At 39.6% G+C, this 19,725-nt stretch overlaps 1 protein-coding gene across 3 annotated transcripts in view; it reads right to left on the reverse strand.

Moving 5' to 3' along the window:
* Window positions 1–16,062, reverse strand: part of igsf9ba (immunoglobulin superfamily, member 9Ba) — a 72,818-nt gene extending 56,756 nt beyond the window's left edge. Inside the window, exon 1 of one of the 3 annotated variants that reach the window (XR_006055107.1) lies at window positions 15,713–16,046. Coding sequence is in view for 2 of the 3 variants with exons in the window: in XM_005937878.2 (XP_005937940.1) it covers window positions 15,713–15,776 (64 nt within the window). In the remaining variant the exon portion in view is untranslated. Of the gene's footprint in view, window positions 1–15,712 lie in introns of all 3 variants that reach the window. The other 2 variants (XM_005937878.2, XM_005937881.2) reach the window with 2 other exon arrangements.
* Between the last annotated feature and the right edge of the window lie 3,663 nt (window positions 16,063–19,725).

Consider the following 19,725-nt stretch of genomic DNA (forward strand, 5'->3'; position numbering starts at 1 on the left):
GATAGATAGATAGATAGATAGATAGATATATGTGTGTGTGTGTATGTATATATACACACCCCCAGGTTATTATCTTAAAGTTTTGCATTATTAAGTCGCAATTTTGAGATATATAATGAATATTGACCCAAAACTTTGACTTATGGATAGCAAAAAATATCTTTTCAATGCTGGAAACAAGCTTTCACATGATTCAGCAATGTAATAAATGCCATAAATCAATAAAATAGCAGCTGTTGGTCAACCAGACCAGCACGTGAATCATCGCGACAGAACAGCAGTGGCACGCAGGGTCAAATCCGCCACAGATTTAAACTCAAAGCGTTTTTCAAATGGCAGTGGGTTAAAATGGCTCTTCACACAAAAAGAACACTACAGTGTACTTTCAGTAATGGTCCCAGATTTGTAACGTGAATAGCCTCTCAAGGCAATTTTGGGCAACAATCAGGCAGAGAGGAGTTGCGAAAATGTTTTGATAGTAATAAGGCCCAATAACACAAAATATGAAAATAAAGGGAGTTCAGTGAGAGACAATTTTTGATTAACTCTGCTCAGATTTCTGATCTAGGCTGCCTAAACCTTGTTTTTGAAACTGGAGCAATATTTCAGGCAGTAAAACTAAAATCTAATACTTACCTCGTGCTTGGATTTGATTCAGCACATGAGCGAGGATAACCATTGCTCACTGCAGTCAGAGATTTTGTAAGGAATACATCAAACGTTAAAATGCTGTGTGGGTGGGTGGGTGGGTGGGTGCATGTGTGCGTGCTTCTCAGTGATGGGGAGCTGAATGGCGCTTTATGCTGGACAGAGCTCCTGATGTGGAGGATGTAATGGAATATAGACTGGACAGAGGCTGGAGAGAGAATCTCAAGGACATGCAGCCACTGGGCTGGAGGGGCCACTGACATGGCGGTAATTGAATGCCAGCCTGCATGTGCTGAAGGTCACATCAGCAAATAGCCTGAGTCTGTGTGTGCCTATACATATCTGTGTTACTGCGCTAATCTGGGCCTGCACAATTAAAACATGCAGCACCTAAACTACAACAGAATACAAACTATTCCACTCAAGGAAAGATGCAGCAGAAAGTAAAAAAAAACAACTTTTTTTTAAAAGAATTAACAAAAATACTTTAAAACTTCAATGGGTTATAATTGGTGTCAGTATAATAATGAGTAACATAAACTACATTTAAGTTGCTTATTTAAAACCTTCTTATTTGAGAGGAATTTCAAAAATGCACAGATAAACAGAGTGTAGGTGTATGGGTTGTGTATAGAAAAGCCTATAATCTGATGTGTAAAAGAGGATTTAATCAGACTTTGTTAATTGATTACCAAAGGTCAGATATAGTATATGGATTAAGGCCTTTATCTCAGAAGAATAACACAAGTCAGAATAGGAAATAACTATTTAGGAAATATTTGCTGAAAATAAAACACTACTATATATTGTAAATAATAATGTAAAAATATAATAAAATAATGACATTGATGGAAACAAAGAATGGATTACAGAGGAATGTGCAACATGGGAACAAATTATTTGGAAATTATTATAAAGAAACAGGAAACTCTGGTCCAAAATATTATACTGTATTAGCAAAGAAAAAGCAAGGCGTTTATTTGTAGTTAGCATGCTATATTTATCTATATAGCTGCCTACACTACAATTATAACTATAGCAGTGCATATAAGAGTATAATTATATTAGCAGCCTTCATTGTCCCAAAGTCTAATTTAAAAAGTAAGGAAGAGCACCGGTGAGTCACTAACATTTTATGACTGGTAGCAATGCACTGAATTAAGGATCCAAAACTCTTAATGTAATAGACTGATACGACCCGAGTTCATCACTACATACATGCAGTATTAGCTCGACAGTCATAATTTCATGGGTACTGACATATGTTTTGGTATCAAAAGTGAAAGCGAAAGGAAAAATGGAAGATGGGGTGGGGGATTCGGGGTAATCAGTGATTTGAAAGTTAGCTTTAGCAGAACACAGATCAAGGGTTAAAACAGGGATGGAAGGAAGTGTAGTAAAAACGAAAAACAAAACAGGAAAGGACAATGGCTTTACAAGATGACCGTGTGAGTCATGAGATGAGATGGAAATGCTCTAAAATCAAAAAATGTCATTGTGTGATGTCTGTGAAGGTTCATTGTGTGATTTAAAAAGTTGTGTTGGACTGAGTTAATTTTTGCCAGTAATATCTAAAACTTCCAAGTTACTGTGGAATAAACTAAAGGTTGTGTGTGTAAGACCTTTAAATCCTATATGGTACAAACATTTCAAATAAAGATGTGTGTCATGAAACGAACTTGTGAATTATTGGCAGTTTTCCTTGCTAGTTTTTGCTTCAGTTATTGTACCACTTAAACCATGAATACTCGAAGTTTCATATTGAGTAAATGTAGAAAAGAATTTATGCATCAAACCAGGGCAGAAAGATGTGTGTTTGGGTTCAGAGTTGAACAATCGTCTATAAGTGGTGCAAATTTAGCAAAAAAAACTTATTTCTATTGTGTGCCAAGGTTTGCTGTTTTATGTTTCAAAATCCAAATTTCTGTGTATTGTGTGTTACCATCTTGGTGTTATATAGTTTTATATAGTTTTGACCACTCTGAAAAAATAACTGTGCAAAGCAATAACATATCTTTTGTTGTTGACTACTTTCCTGAAGTCTTTTTTGTTAACTGTATCTCCTGACGATTCTGTTGGTGATTTTAGTCTGTCTTTATGGGTTGGATGGGGACACTGACACAATGTACAGGTTCATTTTCATTGAAATCTGAGTCGATGTTGGATGATTCATGTTAGCAACCACTGCACTTTTTTTGGCCTTCAAACATTGAGTACAGATTAGTTTATAGTCTCTCTGCAAGCGGCTGAATAAGTCAGCTGTGTTGCTTGGATATGATTTGTTCGTGGTTAATATCACTTTCACTAAATCCAAAGCAGTTCCTAATAACGAATGATAATCCGCTTCGAAGGACAAACTCTTAACCTTCTACGGTGCCAGAAATTTGAATTGTTTGGTGTAGTTGTCTTTTAACATGTTGGTGTCTCTCCAGACTCGACTTCAAGCTGAGGGGTGCAGGGACCAGCTGTGATTGGCACATACAGACATGTTGTCAGGCAGTGATTTATGGAACGCTTGCTTTGCGTTCTGTCGGCAGAGCACGCATTTTCAGTATCACTCAATCAGTTTCATTTAATTGTGTCAAGCTATTGCGACTCATTGTGATTACATTTAAAGTGATTGTGGAACCCCAAGAACTGCACACAGAAAATCCTGGATTTAGACGAACCTGTAGTTTCCACATTGTTCTACGCACTTTGGTTCTTCAGTGAAGTGTAGGGATGTCCCGATGCCAGAAATGTAGTAGAAGTAATGCCACTCAATAAACAATTTGATACCATAATTAAGAAATAAAGATTATCGTTTAAATAACTGACATGGTAGTGGTGGACTGCTTATTTCAAAATTTAACATTATATTTTGTTGAAAGGACACAGATTAAAATGTTAAGATGGTTTGGATGCCATTTTTACCACATCATGTCTCCATGCTTTCCTATGTGCTGTACTCTCTTAAGCCTTTGATCACTTAATTTCAAAGATTCATACTCTGTTTACTGTATACCATCCTGCTAATAAACTCCACTGCATAAAACATCTAAAACAGAATTTTGAATTTCTTCCTTTCTTCTACCAACTTTTCCACCTCAGATGGGAATAAAAACGTCTCTGTCAGTTAAATATCTGTGAGCTTTTTAAGTTCCTGCTTGTTTTTTTGTTTTTGTGCAATCTAAAAAGGCACATAAATTAAAGCTGCACCTTGTGTCTACTCTGTGTTCTTCGGTACAGGAACAATCTGATATAGATCTCTTCATTATTTAGTCCTCTTTAATGTCTAGGTTCCCTTCCACTGACAAGCAATGCTCAGTCAGGGATGCGATAGATGTGCTGACACCTGAACGTGCAGCAAGAGGAGAAAGAAGATGGATGTGTGAAATGAGCTTGGCTTGCCAAAGGCACAAAGGGCAAACCAACATCACTGGGCGCTGCTCTGGCAGAGCTGCACATTATAGGGGATCTCTGGCAGTAGCTGTAAGCCAGAGAAACCATTCAGTCATTTTTAAAGTCTCTCACAGCAATTTTTAGATGATTTATAAATGTTTAAAAAAAAACACACTGCAGCTAATAACACATATTAGAGAGTTCACATGGCTTGTCTAATTAAAGCTGCGCACAAGACTGCATCAGTAAACCATATGTAACCACGACACACAGCTTCTATATTCCATATGAGCTGCTCGTACATCAACTGCACATATCGTCCTATCCTCTCATTCACTCGCTCCCTCTCTCACAAGCTTGCTTCCTCTTTCACTGACTGTCACACTCAAGCTGCAGTTCAGCACGATGTAAGTGTGGAATCCACATCTATCGCTAGACATATGCATATGCATGTGAATGTTTCTCCTGAATACACACATTTAAGATGTAAGACATGTGACTAACTCTTAGGAGGAGTATGTCTTGTAAATGACCTAGAAGGATAGGAACTGTTGTATTATCATCATTCAGTATCTGCAGTTGTGTTCCTGCCTTACTTTGTTCCGTAAACTACAGTTAAACTGTGTTTCAGTCCTTTTCATACATATTAACACATACAATTTGTCAAATCTCATTTGATAACAATAAGAAAACAGTATTTGTTTTGTTAAAATGCACACCAGTTAGCCACAAATTTCAAACTATCGACAGCCAAAGTGAATGCCACTGATCACCTCTTCACAATGCAATGTTCTACTGTGAGACTTTAGTTTGCTATTTATATGGGGACTACTTTACTGCTGATCTAACCTAGCAGACCAGCACAACCCTCATTGTTAAAGCACTCCCTGATGGCAACAGTCTCCCCAAACAGGGCAGTGGATGTAGCTACAGGGCTTGATTAGCACAAAAACACAATCTGACTGAACATCTGCAGGATCCATAGAGACCCCACTGTGCAACCCACAGAACCCAAAGGATCCACTGCCAACATCCCAGTGCCAAGACGCCCCACTCCCAGAAGTCCATGGTGGTGCTACCACTGGGATCTGCTCAATATTATGCACTGATCTATATAATAAACATTCAAAAAACAAATATGGTAAGTTATTTATAAAGGAACCTGCACATTCATTAACATGAAGTTCATCGTGCAAATATGCCAGATTCAACCATACAAGCTCATTTTTAGCTGTAGTACCAAGTTAAGTTGCAAAAGCATGTAAGCTTAGACACAAAGAGACAGAAACATGAATGATAAAAGGAAACCACAACCATATAAACACAAGAATGCAATCAATAAAACACAGGCAGTAAAAACAGAGACTTTCAGTGACAGCACTTTAGATTATGACAGCATGTTTGAGTATCCAGCAAGAGTTAAGAGATGCATCTACTATATCAGGTATGTCCTGCTCAGTAAGAAAACACTGACTGCCCAAAATGCCCCCTTTTTTTGCAATCCACCCTAAATAATGAAGCGCTTTACAAGCGGCGTTCTGTTCTGTCTCATACTTTACCGTATCTGTGCAATCCTATTTATGTTACATCAGATGGACAAGATATGTTGATATAACGCAGTGTCGTCCACCACCACAGCTCTACTAACACCCTCAGCATAAAGTAGAGTTCTCACCTTTCTGATAATGTCAACAAAACCTGAAAATGAAGAAGCTTTTGTAGATGCAGAATTTATGGGAGAGCCGCTGCGTTGGCTCAGAATTGATCGGACAAATGCTGCTAATAGGATTCTCACTGACTGTATATGGCATATAGATTATCTGTAAAATGATGCCTGAACTACTGAAGAGTGACTATAGAGACTGTTGAACAAAGTCTGTCAGAGAAACAAACAGGTCAGCCTGCAGCTGGGATACTTCTTCAGTGGGGACTTTAAGGGTTCAGTATTGTAAGACCTAATCAAATAAATTAAACCTAATTTGACCTCAACTAAAGGAAACAATGAAAACTGATTTCTGTTATATGTAGTTCACTGTGTATAATCAAGTAACTGACCATGTTCATGAAGAGGACTCCGCTCTGCCTCCTTTAATGAAGCGCCTTGGTGTTATCTGCTCAGTCCAGCCCAGTCTGTCTGGATCTTTATCTACAACTCCCAACACCGAAAGCTAACATGGTCAGGGACTTGTCTTCGCATTCAGCGCCTGCTACTCGAACATATACGGCTGATTCTGATCAGAATATGGTTCTTTTTTTTATCAGTCACTGAACTCAGTCCAAAAAGTCCTCATGAATAAATAGCAACAACCTTCTAAGTCATGCCCAATCCAAGGTTAACATATATTTTAACATAGTATTTGCCTGTACTTTCTGAAACAGGAAAAGCATCCATCCCTGAGACTTTTCATATCAATATACGAACATCACAGTGTATCCAGTTTCCTCATTATTTGTATTGTTCAACAAAAACCCCAATGTTTTTTCCTTTGATTCTAAAATAAAGACATCATCAGAGATCTTTGTGGAAAAGCAACAGACCTCAAGTTCTCTCACTGGTTGTTTCACTGTTAAAGGCTTCAACAAACAACAATTAACATTAACATTTAAACTGTTAATCAACCAATTACTTACCTCATCAAACATCATAAAACAGTGCAAAACATTTTAATTTTATATTTTCAAATATAACATAGGTTTTCAAAAAAAAAAATGTTCATTTCTAAAAAGCAAAACTAGAAGTGAATAAAAAATTAACTCATACATTATATTGCTCATAGTTTGAGGATTTCTTCATCATAAGTCATCAGATCAGTAACAGAATAGGAGCATTTGCATGTAAAATATATGAAATATGGATAAAAAAAAACGGGCTTTCTGTTATCCATTGTATGCAAATGCTCGACTACTCCGCCTAGGCTGCACTGTTGAGTTCAGATCCACTGAGCGCAGCGCAAGCTAGCAAGACAGAAGCTAAGCTCGTTGCAACATGGCAACTGCCTCAACGCTACCCGAAATTGAACCTCCCCCACCCTCATTCAGATCTGGCGTTTGGAACTATCTTCTATCTATCCTGATGGTAAGCGCGTCATGGACAAAAGCAAAACAGTATGTCGGATGTGCCACGCAATGCTCAATTGGTGGGAACTAGTGCGTTAGCGCAGTTAGCTTGTTAACGTGTTGACGCCGTCCAGCCCCACGCACGGGGCGATCCGTGGTAACTCATTAACGGAGATTTGCCGCGTTATGGCGTTAATGTCATTTTAACGAGATTAACGCTGACAGCACTAGTGGGAACACAACGAATATGACTGCACATTTACGCCGACATCATCCTAGTGCAAAGACAAGTGAAAGCAGACAAAAACAACAAGCACGCATGCTACAAACTTTACCCGAGTCATTTAGACAGCACATGATTCTCCTTATGGGGACCTGATATGTTTAATATGCTGCTGAGAATATAGCCCAGAAGAAGCATATAGTATAGCTTTTATTTTGGAAAGAGCCATTTCTCTGTAATAAACTCTCTTTTCCAAAGATGAGTGATTTCTCGATCAGATAGATGTATTTTTAAATTATTTTGTTGTTTCAGCAAAATTAAATTTAAAAACTGTACTTTTGAGTTAAAATATATATTTATAATTTTAATAAATGACAAATTAAAAAGGCATGAACATTTTTTTGTATCGAAAAAATATCGAACCGTGACACCAAAGTATCGAACCGAACCAGCCAAAGCATGTCTAAGAGCGAGAGCAGCATGTCAGCCTAGGATCATGATTTAGTATCTAAAAACAAAGCTTTGTCAACAACCTCCAAAAAAGCACAAAACTTTGCAAAATATGCAAAAAATAAAATATGCCCACTAAAGGTGAAAGCAAAAACTTGAGAGGATATCTGGTGAAAAAATGCTAACGCTAAGCTAGCTAAGAACCCAGAGTGAAAGCTGAGTGAATGCCGACCCAAACAACCAGACCCCTAACTTCAACAGGTAACAAGCAGATGAGCAGTCGGGCTGCAGCATCCCTCTCTACCTGTTCACGTTTCGAAAGCAGAAACATTCGCTTTTTTGTGCCGGTTTACATTCTTATCAATTCCCATCCCCAGCTCCTGAAGACTTACAATGTTGTTACTTTAGTTACCATTAAACCAAAGTAACTAAGGTACTGTGAAGGAAAAACACTTCTGAAACACGTTATATTACCATTTGCTTCCGTTTGACTAATGGAAAATGCATTTCCTTACACTAATAAATGCTTCTGTCTGTAAGATGCACGCATCAGTGAAACACTGTTCAGTATTTTTTCTATATTGTCAGAAATAGCGCTATCACAAGTTTGCTTGAAATATCATGATAGAATTTTGAAGCTGTATCACCCACACCTAACTGAATTAGTGACCCACTTATTGTTCATTTCCTCTCAGTTTAAATCCCTGATTAATCTTTAAGTACATTTTTTGATCGACTGCCTTTTTAATCAAATTCACATTTTATTTACTTTTTAGCCACATGTGAAGAAATGCCGACTTGACAACTTGTACATATCACTAAACCTGACATACTGAGGCACATTATATTACTCTTATCACTGCAAGCAGTGAACTGCTACATGCTTCGAGAGAGATGAGGATCTAAAGGCTGCAGGTGTCAGTCCATCCAACGAGAACCACATATTCTGAAAAACTGGCTTTCCCAGAATGCTGCAGGCTTTGTTTGGAGACTCCGCTGGGACTGGACTGGCTGAAGGAGGAGTAGAGAAGGGAGGGGGCATCAGCAGAAAGAGCTGGCACATGCCCAGTACTGAAAGTCTGCCATCCACAGCTTGAGCACGGCCCCTCTCCTAAGCTTACTAAGCTTTACTCTCACGACAGCGAGCGACAACGTAAGGCGCAGAGAAAAACTGAGAGAGTGAGAGAAAGAGTTTGTACAGTATGTCTGCAGAAAAACGATTGGTTGGACAGAATCAGGAGGGGATCACTGCAGAACTGTTTGGCAGACATATAAAGCAAAGTCACACTGGACAAATATTTCAAGTTTAAACTGATATGAAATGAATAATAAGTGATTAATCAATGCTTCTTAATTCTTAACTGAGAACCCAAAACTGAAAAAAGGTTTATGTACTTATAACTTTATGCTCAACTTGACAAGAGGAAAGAAAAATCAAGGACTTCACATGACTTGAACTAGCCAGTTTGTGTGGGCCAGAAGCTACTGTCTCTATTACCAATCAACTTAATTCAGTCAGGCGATTAAATAATGGAAAGCTTCTTATTCTGAGAAACTAAACTGTTGGGCTCATAGTATCAACAAATATAATGAAAACCTAAAAAGAAGTGATGGGAGAAAAAAACCTCTAACCACGTTATGAGTGTTGATGTTTCATAGTTTGCCCACTACAACTTCCCCGTTGGCCACATATGTGTTTGGAGGGCCGCAAACACAGGAGCAGCTGATCTGATCAGAGTCACTGAGAGAGTGTAAACTATTAAATAAATAACTACACACAACAAATGTTAGCGAAATCTGTTTATGTTTTGTGTGTCTGAAAGAAGTTTGCTGCATGTTTTTATTATGATGTACATGTGATATATCAGCCGGGTCACGTGACAGTTTGTGAAACAGTCACAAAAAATGAATCCAATTTTTTGTGTTCATGCACACGAGCTGTTATGAATATGAATTTGCAAGCAAAGCATTTAAATAGGAAATGTATTTCATGTCAAAAACATGGCGTTTTTTGTAGAGAAAGCAGGAAGTTGTCACTGTGGCAACCAGGAAAAAAGACACGGCAGCCAGTATTTTAACCTACATCATGATAATTTTGTAAATCTAACTCAGTAGTTTCTAATAAAGTCACTTAATTGAAATTTATAATGCATTTAAAAAACAAAACTGAAGCTGTGACATGTATGAGTTGTATTTGGGCCTCTGGTATGCAAGTCAAGATGACTTATTTCTCTTCCACCCCGTTCCACCCTAAGTAGCTGGATTTTTTTGCTCCCTTTTAATCAGTACATTTCAAAAGTCATGTTCAGGGGCACAAAGAAAAAATGGAAAATTCATGTCCTCCAGCACGAATCAATAGATAGAAGGTCATGACTATATTATGAACTGCTGTGAGTCCAGACTGTATACATATGTATTTATTTATGTTCTTAACTCATTTTATGATGTGAATTATTGGCCTCTTGGCTAAGTGCAGTTTCCAAACTATATTTTCCCTGGAGGATAGTAAAGACTATCGAATCCAAACTACTGACAACAAAGAAAATCTGAAATCTTTAATTAAATTGGCTTTTGGGTCCAGTGAGGCCATGGTGTCAACGCCAAAGAGCTCTAACGCAGATGCACTGGCACCCAGTCCCTAAAGTAATTTTGGTTATTCCAGCTTGTTTTCCCCCAGTGAACTGTGTGCTCATTAAGTGCAGATTGTCTGACACAGAAGTCAGACAATCATGGAAATTGGATGCATAAAATATCAAAATCAGGTTTCAACAAATCAAAACCAGCAAAAAACAATTCAACAGTCATTATCTGATTTTGCATGTGTGTGTGCAGGTGTTTGTCACATTCATTAAGTAAAAACAGTTTTAATTCTCAATTAAAAGTGAAGAAAAAAATCAAACATGGATCATATTAAATCTCTAATCACATTAAACCATAAATTAAATCTAAACCAAATTTAACTCTTTATTTGTTGTGTTTTTAGTCATTTTAAATAAATTGTGAAACTATCACCAGATTAGCCTTGCTTACCTAAACCTAATTTTTGACTGCTGTTAACAAAGATTAGATCTTATAGAAAAATCACAGTTCCTATTCAGTCAACACATAAAACATCATTAAACCCAACTGTAGTGGAAGTTTAAAGAAAGAAGCCACAGTGGATGTCAGACAAATTAAAACTCTGCTGTCAAAACAGTATTTCAACCATATCACGAACTGCAGCCTCACTTAATGTCCCAGACAGTTCTAGCATCCAGACAAAAACCGAAGGCAGACCCATTTATCTGAACGACAATCTGAATCAGGACCCACAGACGCAGTAGGAGGGTTTTCAGACGGTGCCTCGGTGCTTCGGGGAGCCCTCAGATATGTGAGTGACATTTCTGACACCTTCATAAATCCCATCTGCATCTGTATATCCAGCTCATTTAAGAGCAAGCATGCCAAGCCATGGCTCATGAGGGAGTTCCGGATCCAGTGAAACATCAAGGAGGTGGTTCACAAGAAGACAAATACAGATGAATACCATCTGGCCAAAAGCCAGCTCGACAAACTCTTAAAAAACAGAGAGTCCCAGCAGAGGACCAGGGAGGAGATCAGTAAGCCATCAGTGACTCTGAAAATAGTCCTTCAAGTGTACCACTTCCCAACAATGGCCAATGACAATTAATTACTTCTGTATTGCCGTCAGTGTCCCTCACGCTTCACCTTCATTGGTTGCCAAGTCACTGTTGACTTTGCTGAGCTAACCTCAGCTGTCCCTCACCATATGCCGTCTCCCCAATGGGCACTTGGCAAAAATAAAAAATAAGAAATGTCTAGTTCCTGTGACTGATTGTTCACCGAATCAGAAAAATATGTTGAAACTGTTGATTACATTTGGTGAAGAGGTTATAAAGAGGACGCTGAAGCTTAACTATAAATAATGTCTCCGTTTGCTTTTGGAGACACAGAAACAACAAGTAACAGTCCTTAAATCCTACTAAACACCTTCTTCCTGTGGTGCGTCGCTACTTGGGGCAAAAGAAAAAGAGTAACAAATGTTGGAAATAATCAGTAACAAATGAGTAGTTACCGTTGTGTGTGGCTCAGTTAATGGTGCAGGTTAATGAGGACTTGAGGGGAGCTACTAATTAAAAAACAAGAATGACTACAAACTGATGATTACCTAGTGGTTCACTAATATGCTACTTTTTGAGATAGCCGTTAGATGATCAAATAAGATAGATCATAAAATATTAGTTTGCATGATAATTTAATGAGTTTGAAGTCTTATCAGAAACTTTCCTACACTTTACAATAATTCCATTTAATGATTCTTGATTCTTCTTGAGTCTTCTTGATTTTTTTGGTTTTATTCACATAGTGCAAAAATCACAAGAGTAGCCTCAAGGTGCTTTATATTGTAAGGTAAAGACCCTACAATAATACAGAGAAAAGCCCAACAATCAAACAACCACCTATGAATATACACTTAGTAACAGTGGGAAGGAAAAAGTTCCCTTTTAACAGGAAGAGACCTCCTGCAGAATACTTTGAGGAGTGGTTTTACAACTCTTGAAAATGACAATACAAAGTAATCCTTACCTAAATGACAGCAGTAGACTCAATTAACGAATTATGGGACTACTTTCTTATAACTCAGTGCTGCTTTACTCGAGAGTCCTGGTCACACTCCAGGAATCATGTCTCTTTCAGATGGAAATCCAAATTTTTGCCAAGAACTGTTTAAGACTTATCAACCCATGAAGGATCAGAACCTATTCAGAAGGGTTTCTAAACTACTCATTGTAATTTTATAAGCTCTGTGCATGCCTCACAGTGCATTACAGCAAACACGTTTGCAGATGATGCCTCGTCTACATCTCAAAATGCACTTTAAGTCCCTATAAAGGAGGCGTAAAGCCTGTGCAAAACCCTGCTGTACCATTAACACAACTTAGTGTTTTAAGACAATTCTAGTCCAAAAATCAGTTTTATTGTCACTGCAGGTGTATCAGTATATTATATTTTGATTTTCTTTCTGAGGCTATCCTGTATGTCTATCCTGTATGTGTTCAATTAGAACTTTCTTTCCTAAAATTCTTATCTTGTAGCGTTTATCCAAATATCTAAATGTGATTTATTTTAATACATTATCAAATATTAACATACAATCTCATCTGAAAGTTACATTGTGTAAAATCTTACCTCTATATGTTTTTATCCCTCCCAATTTAGGTGCACAATCCTAGCTACAGTAGCCACTGTAGGACAAAAAACTCTGGTCACCATTCATCTATAGTGAGTGTAGGCTGTCAGTCTGCTGTTTACCCTAGCTGTCAATATGTGTCTACAACCATTTCTGGTGGAGGAGGCTGTAAAACTTAAAAGGAGTCCAATACGAGTTGATGAGTCAGTGAAGCTCACTTCTCTCAAATGACAGTCATACTGAGGTGCTGAGGCTGAGAACTTTTCTGTCAGTTAGTGCTGCTGCTTTTGTGGTATTAGCTGCTGTTAGCCTCCGTTAGCCTCTGTTTGCTGCTGTTAGCCTCTGTTAGCCTCTGTTACAACATTCATTAAAGTGGATTTAACATCGTTGGACTTGGACACTTAGTGAATGAATTCTCATACAATGTGAGAATGTAATCAAACTATCTCAACCAGTATATTCAAGAAGGCGGGGGATCACAGCCACTACATCAAACCAATGCCTGCTCCTATGCATTTTTAATTGATTAAGTCTAGGTTTATGAGAATTTAATTTATTTTTGGAAGACACAATCCCACAGTCAATGTATCTTAATAAGTAAAAAAAAAGAATATTTTTTCCCCATTAAATAACCTGAAAAACAACTGAATGTAGCTTAAAAAGTTAATTATATAAATTTGATAGTATACGAAAGAATAATAATTATATCTCATTACACAAAACATTCTCCATTTATGCAATAAAATATATATGTGCAACTATTTCTGAGACAAGTCACCAGACATCATGAATTTAAGTTTGAAACATGTCATCATTTTGCTGCAGGCTCACGGTCATTTATTAATCCCTAACACTGAGCAAAGTGCACATACAACAAAAACCCAGCCATGGAAAATGAGCCAAGTCTCAGCTCATCTGAGATCCAACTTTGATTCTCTTTCTTTGGAGCAAGTAAGTTTCTGGCCATTTGTTTTGTCCATTGGAATATAAAAATTGGACCTGAAGCCTCCATACATGGAAGCAATGATCAAGAATAAATGACATAATTTGCAGTGGCAAATCCATCAAACTTTATGAAAAATATAACATTTTAATAGCAGGGTAGTTGTTTCACCTTGCCTACAGTGCATATGCTAAGCTAGGCTAAATAGCGGCAGGGTGTAGATTCTCAATTAATGGACACACATGAAAGTAGTAATGTTCTTCCAAATAATTAGCTGCCAGAGTAAATACTGATGTTAATGTTTTAGCAGTATGCTACATTTTCAACTATTTTCAACTGTACCTATACTGACACTTAACACGTCGTTTCTTGTTCTCTATTAACCAAAAATTACATCAAAACACTTCATTTATTGCCAGAAATCCTTAAACTCTGAGCACAGGTCAGTGTGCGCTGTAGTTCACGAACAGTCAAGAAAAGGCACAGTTGGTGTTTTCATGCTTTGTCAGTGATTTTTCGTGGTAGCAGGCTACAATCAGATGGTATATTTAGGGTCCCTGTAATATTTGAAGTAGACCGCCTCTCATTTGTAGTCACTAATAGCCTATGTCGTGATTTGTGATTCTCTCATGCAGCCTGTGAGGCTTAAATCACCTTCTGTGCAGTGACTATATCAGACAACACCTTTGAATCGATATGATTAAGATCCCCATCTATGTAAGGCAGATGATGAGTGTTTAAAAAAAAACCCCTCTGAGCGGTTTCTCTTCCTAAATCAAACTCGTTTCACTACATTGGCTCAAGATTTCATATTGGGCTTATCTTGGCCTTGGCTGACATCACAGGAGGAGTCAGACCTGTGAGCAGACCAGTTTTGACTGGGTATGTGGGGGTCATTGGGATAAGTACTAGGGGACAACTTGGCACATGTCTCCCTCCTCTGGACACAAGTGGAAAAGCAAGGTTAAGTAAGTACATGGGTCAATACAGAGTGCTGGTAAAAATAAATAAATAAATATGAACAAAAGGGAGATTGTGCAGGTTGTAACTGCAGGAATGACTAGTTTACGAAGCTCTTAGATCAGCACAAGGCGAGTCTTGCAGCCTGGGTGCTTAGTGCATCACATACAGCACCGTGACCCCCCTCCCTCCATCCATGTGCAATGTGAAATTCAGCATACGAATCCCATGCATGCTGCAGCGGGCTCTATCAAATCCAAGAGTGCATTTTATCTGACACGTGATGCATTATTTAGTTACTTTTCCATCTTGAGGGCTGAGACGGTCACACCCCTCTCTGGAGAACTCAAATGGGACTGCTTGCTATGATAGCCTACAATGCACACATTTCCCCTCAGCAGCAGCAGCAGGGACGTTATCTTCCAATCTGCTCGCTGCTTTATCACCCAAATGAGCCTCACATATTTCACATACACGGGCCAAACCCACCAGCCACATTAATAGAGCTATCTTTGCCGTGATCAGTCATCGTGGACACATGGATGTGTTATCAGAATTAGGCTATCTCATTTCAGGTAACCATGTAAATGAGCCAGGCCGTTTTCAAGGCAATTTTTGTTTTCCTGACAGCCTTTAACCAGGGCTAAACTTTCACGTGACATATGAGATATGCAGCCATTTGTTAGAATCAAATTGCCCCACAGTTCATATGATCTAACATACAGAAGAAGAAGGAAGGAGGGGGGGGGGAGGCAAAAAAAAAATCTCTTGCGATCAGAACAAGCAGCACCAAGAGCACGCGAAGACAGCAGAAATCAAAAGCTATGTGCGGCACAAGATATATTGCACTTCAACTCACCTTGAGCGGCCGTTCCTCTGGTGCTGAATACACTTGCTATCAGAGTGGCCACATACCAAATCATAGTACTATTGCCGACCAGCTATTACCACGCAAAGTGCCCCGTTCAACCAATCTCTCATATTCGACCTTGCACCTCGCGGTCTCTTAGCACAAGCCCCTTTTCATATCCTATTTTCTTTCCTCGTGGCGTTTCCCTTCATCCCTTCCCTCCCCCGTCCTTCCATCCGCATCCTCTCCCGAAGAGACAGAGCACCTGCACCGTTTGTAGTAGACGGAGCCGTTTTACGAGCGCATAGTGAAACCAAGTGTGAGAATGCAGCCACAGGTCCGCCTCTCCTGTCACTGGATTGGCTGCTGATTGAGTCTTTGGGGCGTGTATTGGTTCTCCTTACGCCCCGCACCCGAATGACAGGAGAATCGGCCGTGCGCCGATTCAAGGTGAGTTGGAGCGTGCCGTAGTAGTGGAACCGCAGTATCATGCGCATTGACAAGAGAGCCCGTGTCCACATCTTTGAACACCTCTCCTAAAGTGTCCCCACGTGCACCATCACCGCACGCCATCCATTCATCCACCCACTTGCCTTTTGCATTATTCCTCATATCAATACTGGCAACCTCCCCCCCAATCCCGCTACATAGGTTGCAGGTTGACTGTGTGTGTAATGAAAATGGGGGACGCTGGTGGAGCTGTGTGACTCATCTGTGGCTCCTCCACAGCCGTCGGTAGCTGTCATGTCGCTGTTGCCGGTTTAAAACACTCGTTTTTTTAGGGGTTTGGGGGGTTTCGCTACTGTGCCGTGTCTGGCTTTATTTGCTGGGTGTGGCGACACATGCGAGAGCGTTTTCCACTATTTTTTCCTCGATGGCCGCGAGCGTGAGGATGCAGCTCCATCATGCTGCCCACTGCGTACACATGGTTGCCACTGATAAGGGTGCCTCAGATTCACCCCCTCTGTTTTTCTACATGCATGACCACAGAGGATTCAGAACGCCTGTGCGTCTCTGGCTGCTCCACATCAGCTCAGATCGCGCACAAACTACACTCCTTACACGCTCCTGCCGCCGCCGCCGCTGCTGCCTTGTTACTGAAGATAAACATGTGGGTGATCTATCATTTTAGCAAAGTCTTGCAGCCGAATTTGTCTCATTTTTGCCTCGACATTTCTGTCTGTCTTGTCTGTCTGTCTCACCCCTCCCTCCTTTTTTTCTTTTTTTGCTCCTGCGTGAAATCAAAGAAAAATCTACAAATGTGACCAAAAAAAAAAACAAAAAAAACCCCCCCCCCCCTTTTTTTTTTGTCTGGAAACCATGCAGTGAAATGATATTGTCATAACGCATTTGAATATTTTAGCACACATTTGAAATCCACTATAGGGCTCAGGTTTTACTGGGATTAAACCTCAAGCATTAAGCCTCCTCCACATAAACTCGGGCATATGTGTTAAATGCAGTAGCATTTAAAAGGGACAGGCATACTGAAGTATCATACAGAACACAGTCTTTAACTCATCTTCGAGATGAGTTGCACTTTATCTCAGATGTTGGACATTTTGATGGAATATTCAAACAAAGGATAATTGCCCATTCTTTATTTTGGTGATAATGGTGATGCACTAATGTCACCTTAAATTCTCATAAAGGTGTCAGGTTCAGGTGTGGTTACTTTCAAGACCAAAGCTGTGATCCACGCATCCTCTTCAGGGTGGTAGTGTGGCTGGAGCCCATCGCAGCTGCAACAGGGCGAGAGGCAGGGTACGCCTTGGACAGGTCACCCATCTGTTGCAGGGCTAACACATGGAGGCAGAAACCCATTTGCACTCACATCACATCTATTGGCAACTTCAAATTACTAGTTAACCTAACCCCACTACCTTCATCTCTATAGACTGAAGGAGAGAACCTGTGCAATATGCAAACTCCAAATAGAAAGGCCCCAGCCAGAGGGTGGATTTGAACCCATGCAGGACCTTCTTGCTGTGAGGCAACTGTGCTAACCACTGCTCCACCATGCCGCTTGCCATGATTCAGATAATTTTATGAAACCTTCCACTTATTGTTATGCTGTAAGCAAGCATTTACCCCCATTCAGATTCTTTTTCTTTCACCCGCTCTATGTTACTTGCTTCCAGCCTTCGCATGGGCTCACACAAGATGAGGGGTTAAGGATTTATAAGACAGGAAGTAAGTAAAATAATAATTTATATTGAATATACCTTTATTGTGAAATTCCACAGAGCTTTGCAGTACCAAGCCTCTAAAAAGTGTTCAAATGAATCAAACTTCGTGCAAATATGAGGTAGAGGTAGCATCTGCTCTTCCCTCACAGCAAGCTGTAGCATGCTGCATACATGTTTCAGTGCAGCTCTTATAGGTGTGAGACCCAGTGGAGGATGCTAAAGAAAGCCTCCCTGAGCTCATGTTGTGCCAGTAAGAGAACAGCCTGAATGCTGCTGCTGCTGCTGCTGCTTTACTCAGCAGCAGGCTCAATGGCATATACAATGCAAGTTGTGAGTCATAAATTATGAGTCCTAATTATCAATAGCAGTGTGGCAGGAAGCTCTTGTTTAGTCATGCCCCTACATTTAAACTCCGCAGAGAGAGCTGCACGGAAGAAGTGTTAGCAATGCAGCTCGAGCCATTTGGAAGGTGGAGCATCCGTCAGATTCTCACAATTGCTGCCGGTGGAGTTGTGCAGCGTTGTGCTGTGGCTGCTGCATGGCAAAACAAGGTCATATTACCGCCAGACCCCCCTTCCCTCTCCAACCCTCACCTAAAGTTACAGAAGTGCTGACACAACACCAGGACACATTATAGGCCTATACCTTGAATATCCCGAGCCTTTGATGAGCCTGTTTCCACGGGGACAAACATGACATTTGCTTCAAAAGACCACAGGAGAGCCTTTTTTGTTGTTGTTGTAATTTCTATGGAGAACTTGATTTTCTATAACGAATGGCAAAGAAATGATAAGAGTTAGGATAATCTCTTATGTAACACCACTTCTATTAGTTTTACAGCTCCAATCGAGGAGGCTGAGGATAGTTATTACCAAATGGAGCAAGGGAACATAAAAAAAGTCTATATTTTTAAATATAGTGCGAACCAGTCGTGCTGTCTGGAAAATAATTTCAGGGATTTTTTGGGGGGAAAACAGTAATTTCTTTTAATGAATGTATCATTAATCAGATTTCAGTTTCACCACATCCTAGCTGCAGAATGCTTTAAAGTGTATCAGTAAAATTTTGGTGCAGCATTTCTGATTTTGATCATTCAAGGTCACGTTGCTGCATGTTGCATCTGCTGGATTTCTACATGTAAGGGAGGCTTATTACGTGGTTTTTTTTGTGCTTGAATAAAAGATTATATCACTCCACTACCACCAAGTCCTGTACACTTGCTTATTTTTAGGGTGATCATCCGGTGGGATCATCTCAATCTGTCGCCACTGTGAGCAGACAAGTTTTTTTTTCCATGTCCTCCACAAGATTACTCTAAAAACTGGAAAAGAATACAGTTATAGTGTCCTTAATCCACTATTTTCAAACAAAACCCACAGCAAATCCTGGCTCTGTTCCTTTATTGTAGTGTGTTTAAAATCCAGTGCAATATGCATAGGCTCAAATGCTCCCACAGACTTGGATGCTTTAGTGACAGAGACATATGGGTGTGTACACTGAGGGCCCCATCCAGCATCAGTCAGTCAGGCTGCAGCTCACTAACCTGCTTGCACCAAGCAAGATGTCAAGGACGTCGACTGCTGAGCAGATGTTCTGCTGCATGTCTGTTTATGGTGTTTTTAAAAGCTCTGTAGGTCACAATCATTTCAGACTGTTTCTAAGAATAATTCACACTTGTGGCCATTAGTGGTCAGCAGTGTTTTACACAACAGAATAGCCCTGCTTTTCAACTTTTATTTTTAGTTGCTGGTTTATTTTTGGACCAGCTCTTTATCCTCTCGAGGATACTTGAGGGTGCATGGGAGTTTGCCCAACCAGTCTACATGTGTTTTG

This window comes from Haplochromis burtoni, unplaced genomic scaffold (genome assembly GCF_018398535.1).
Source record: "Haplochromis burtoni strain Fernald_Lab_line unplaced genomic scaffold, NCSU_Asbu1 Contig_216, whole genome shotgun sequence".
NCBI lineage: Eukaryota > Metazoa > Chordata > Actinopteri > Cichliformes > Cichlidae > Haplochromis > Haplochromis burtoni.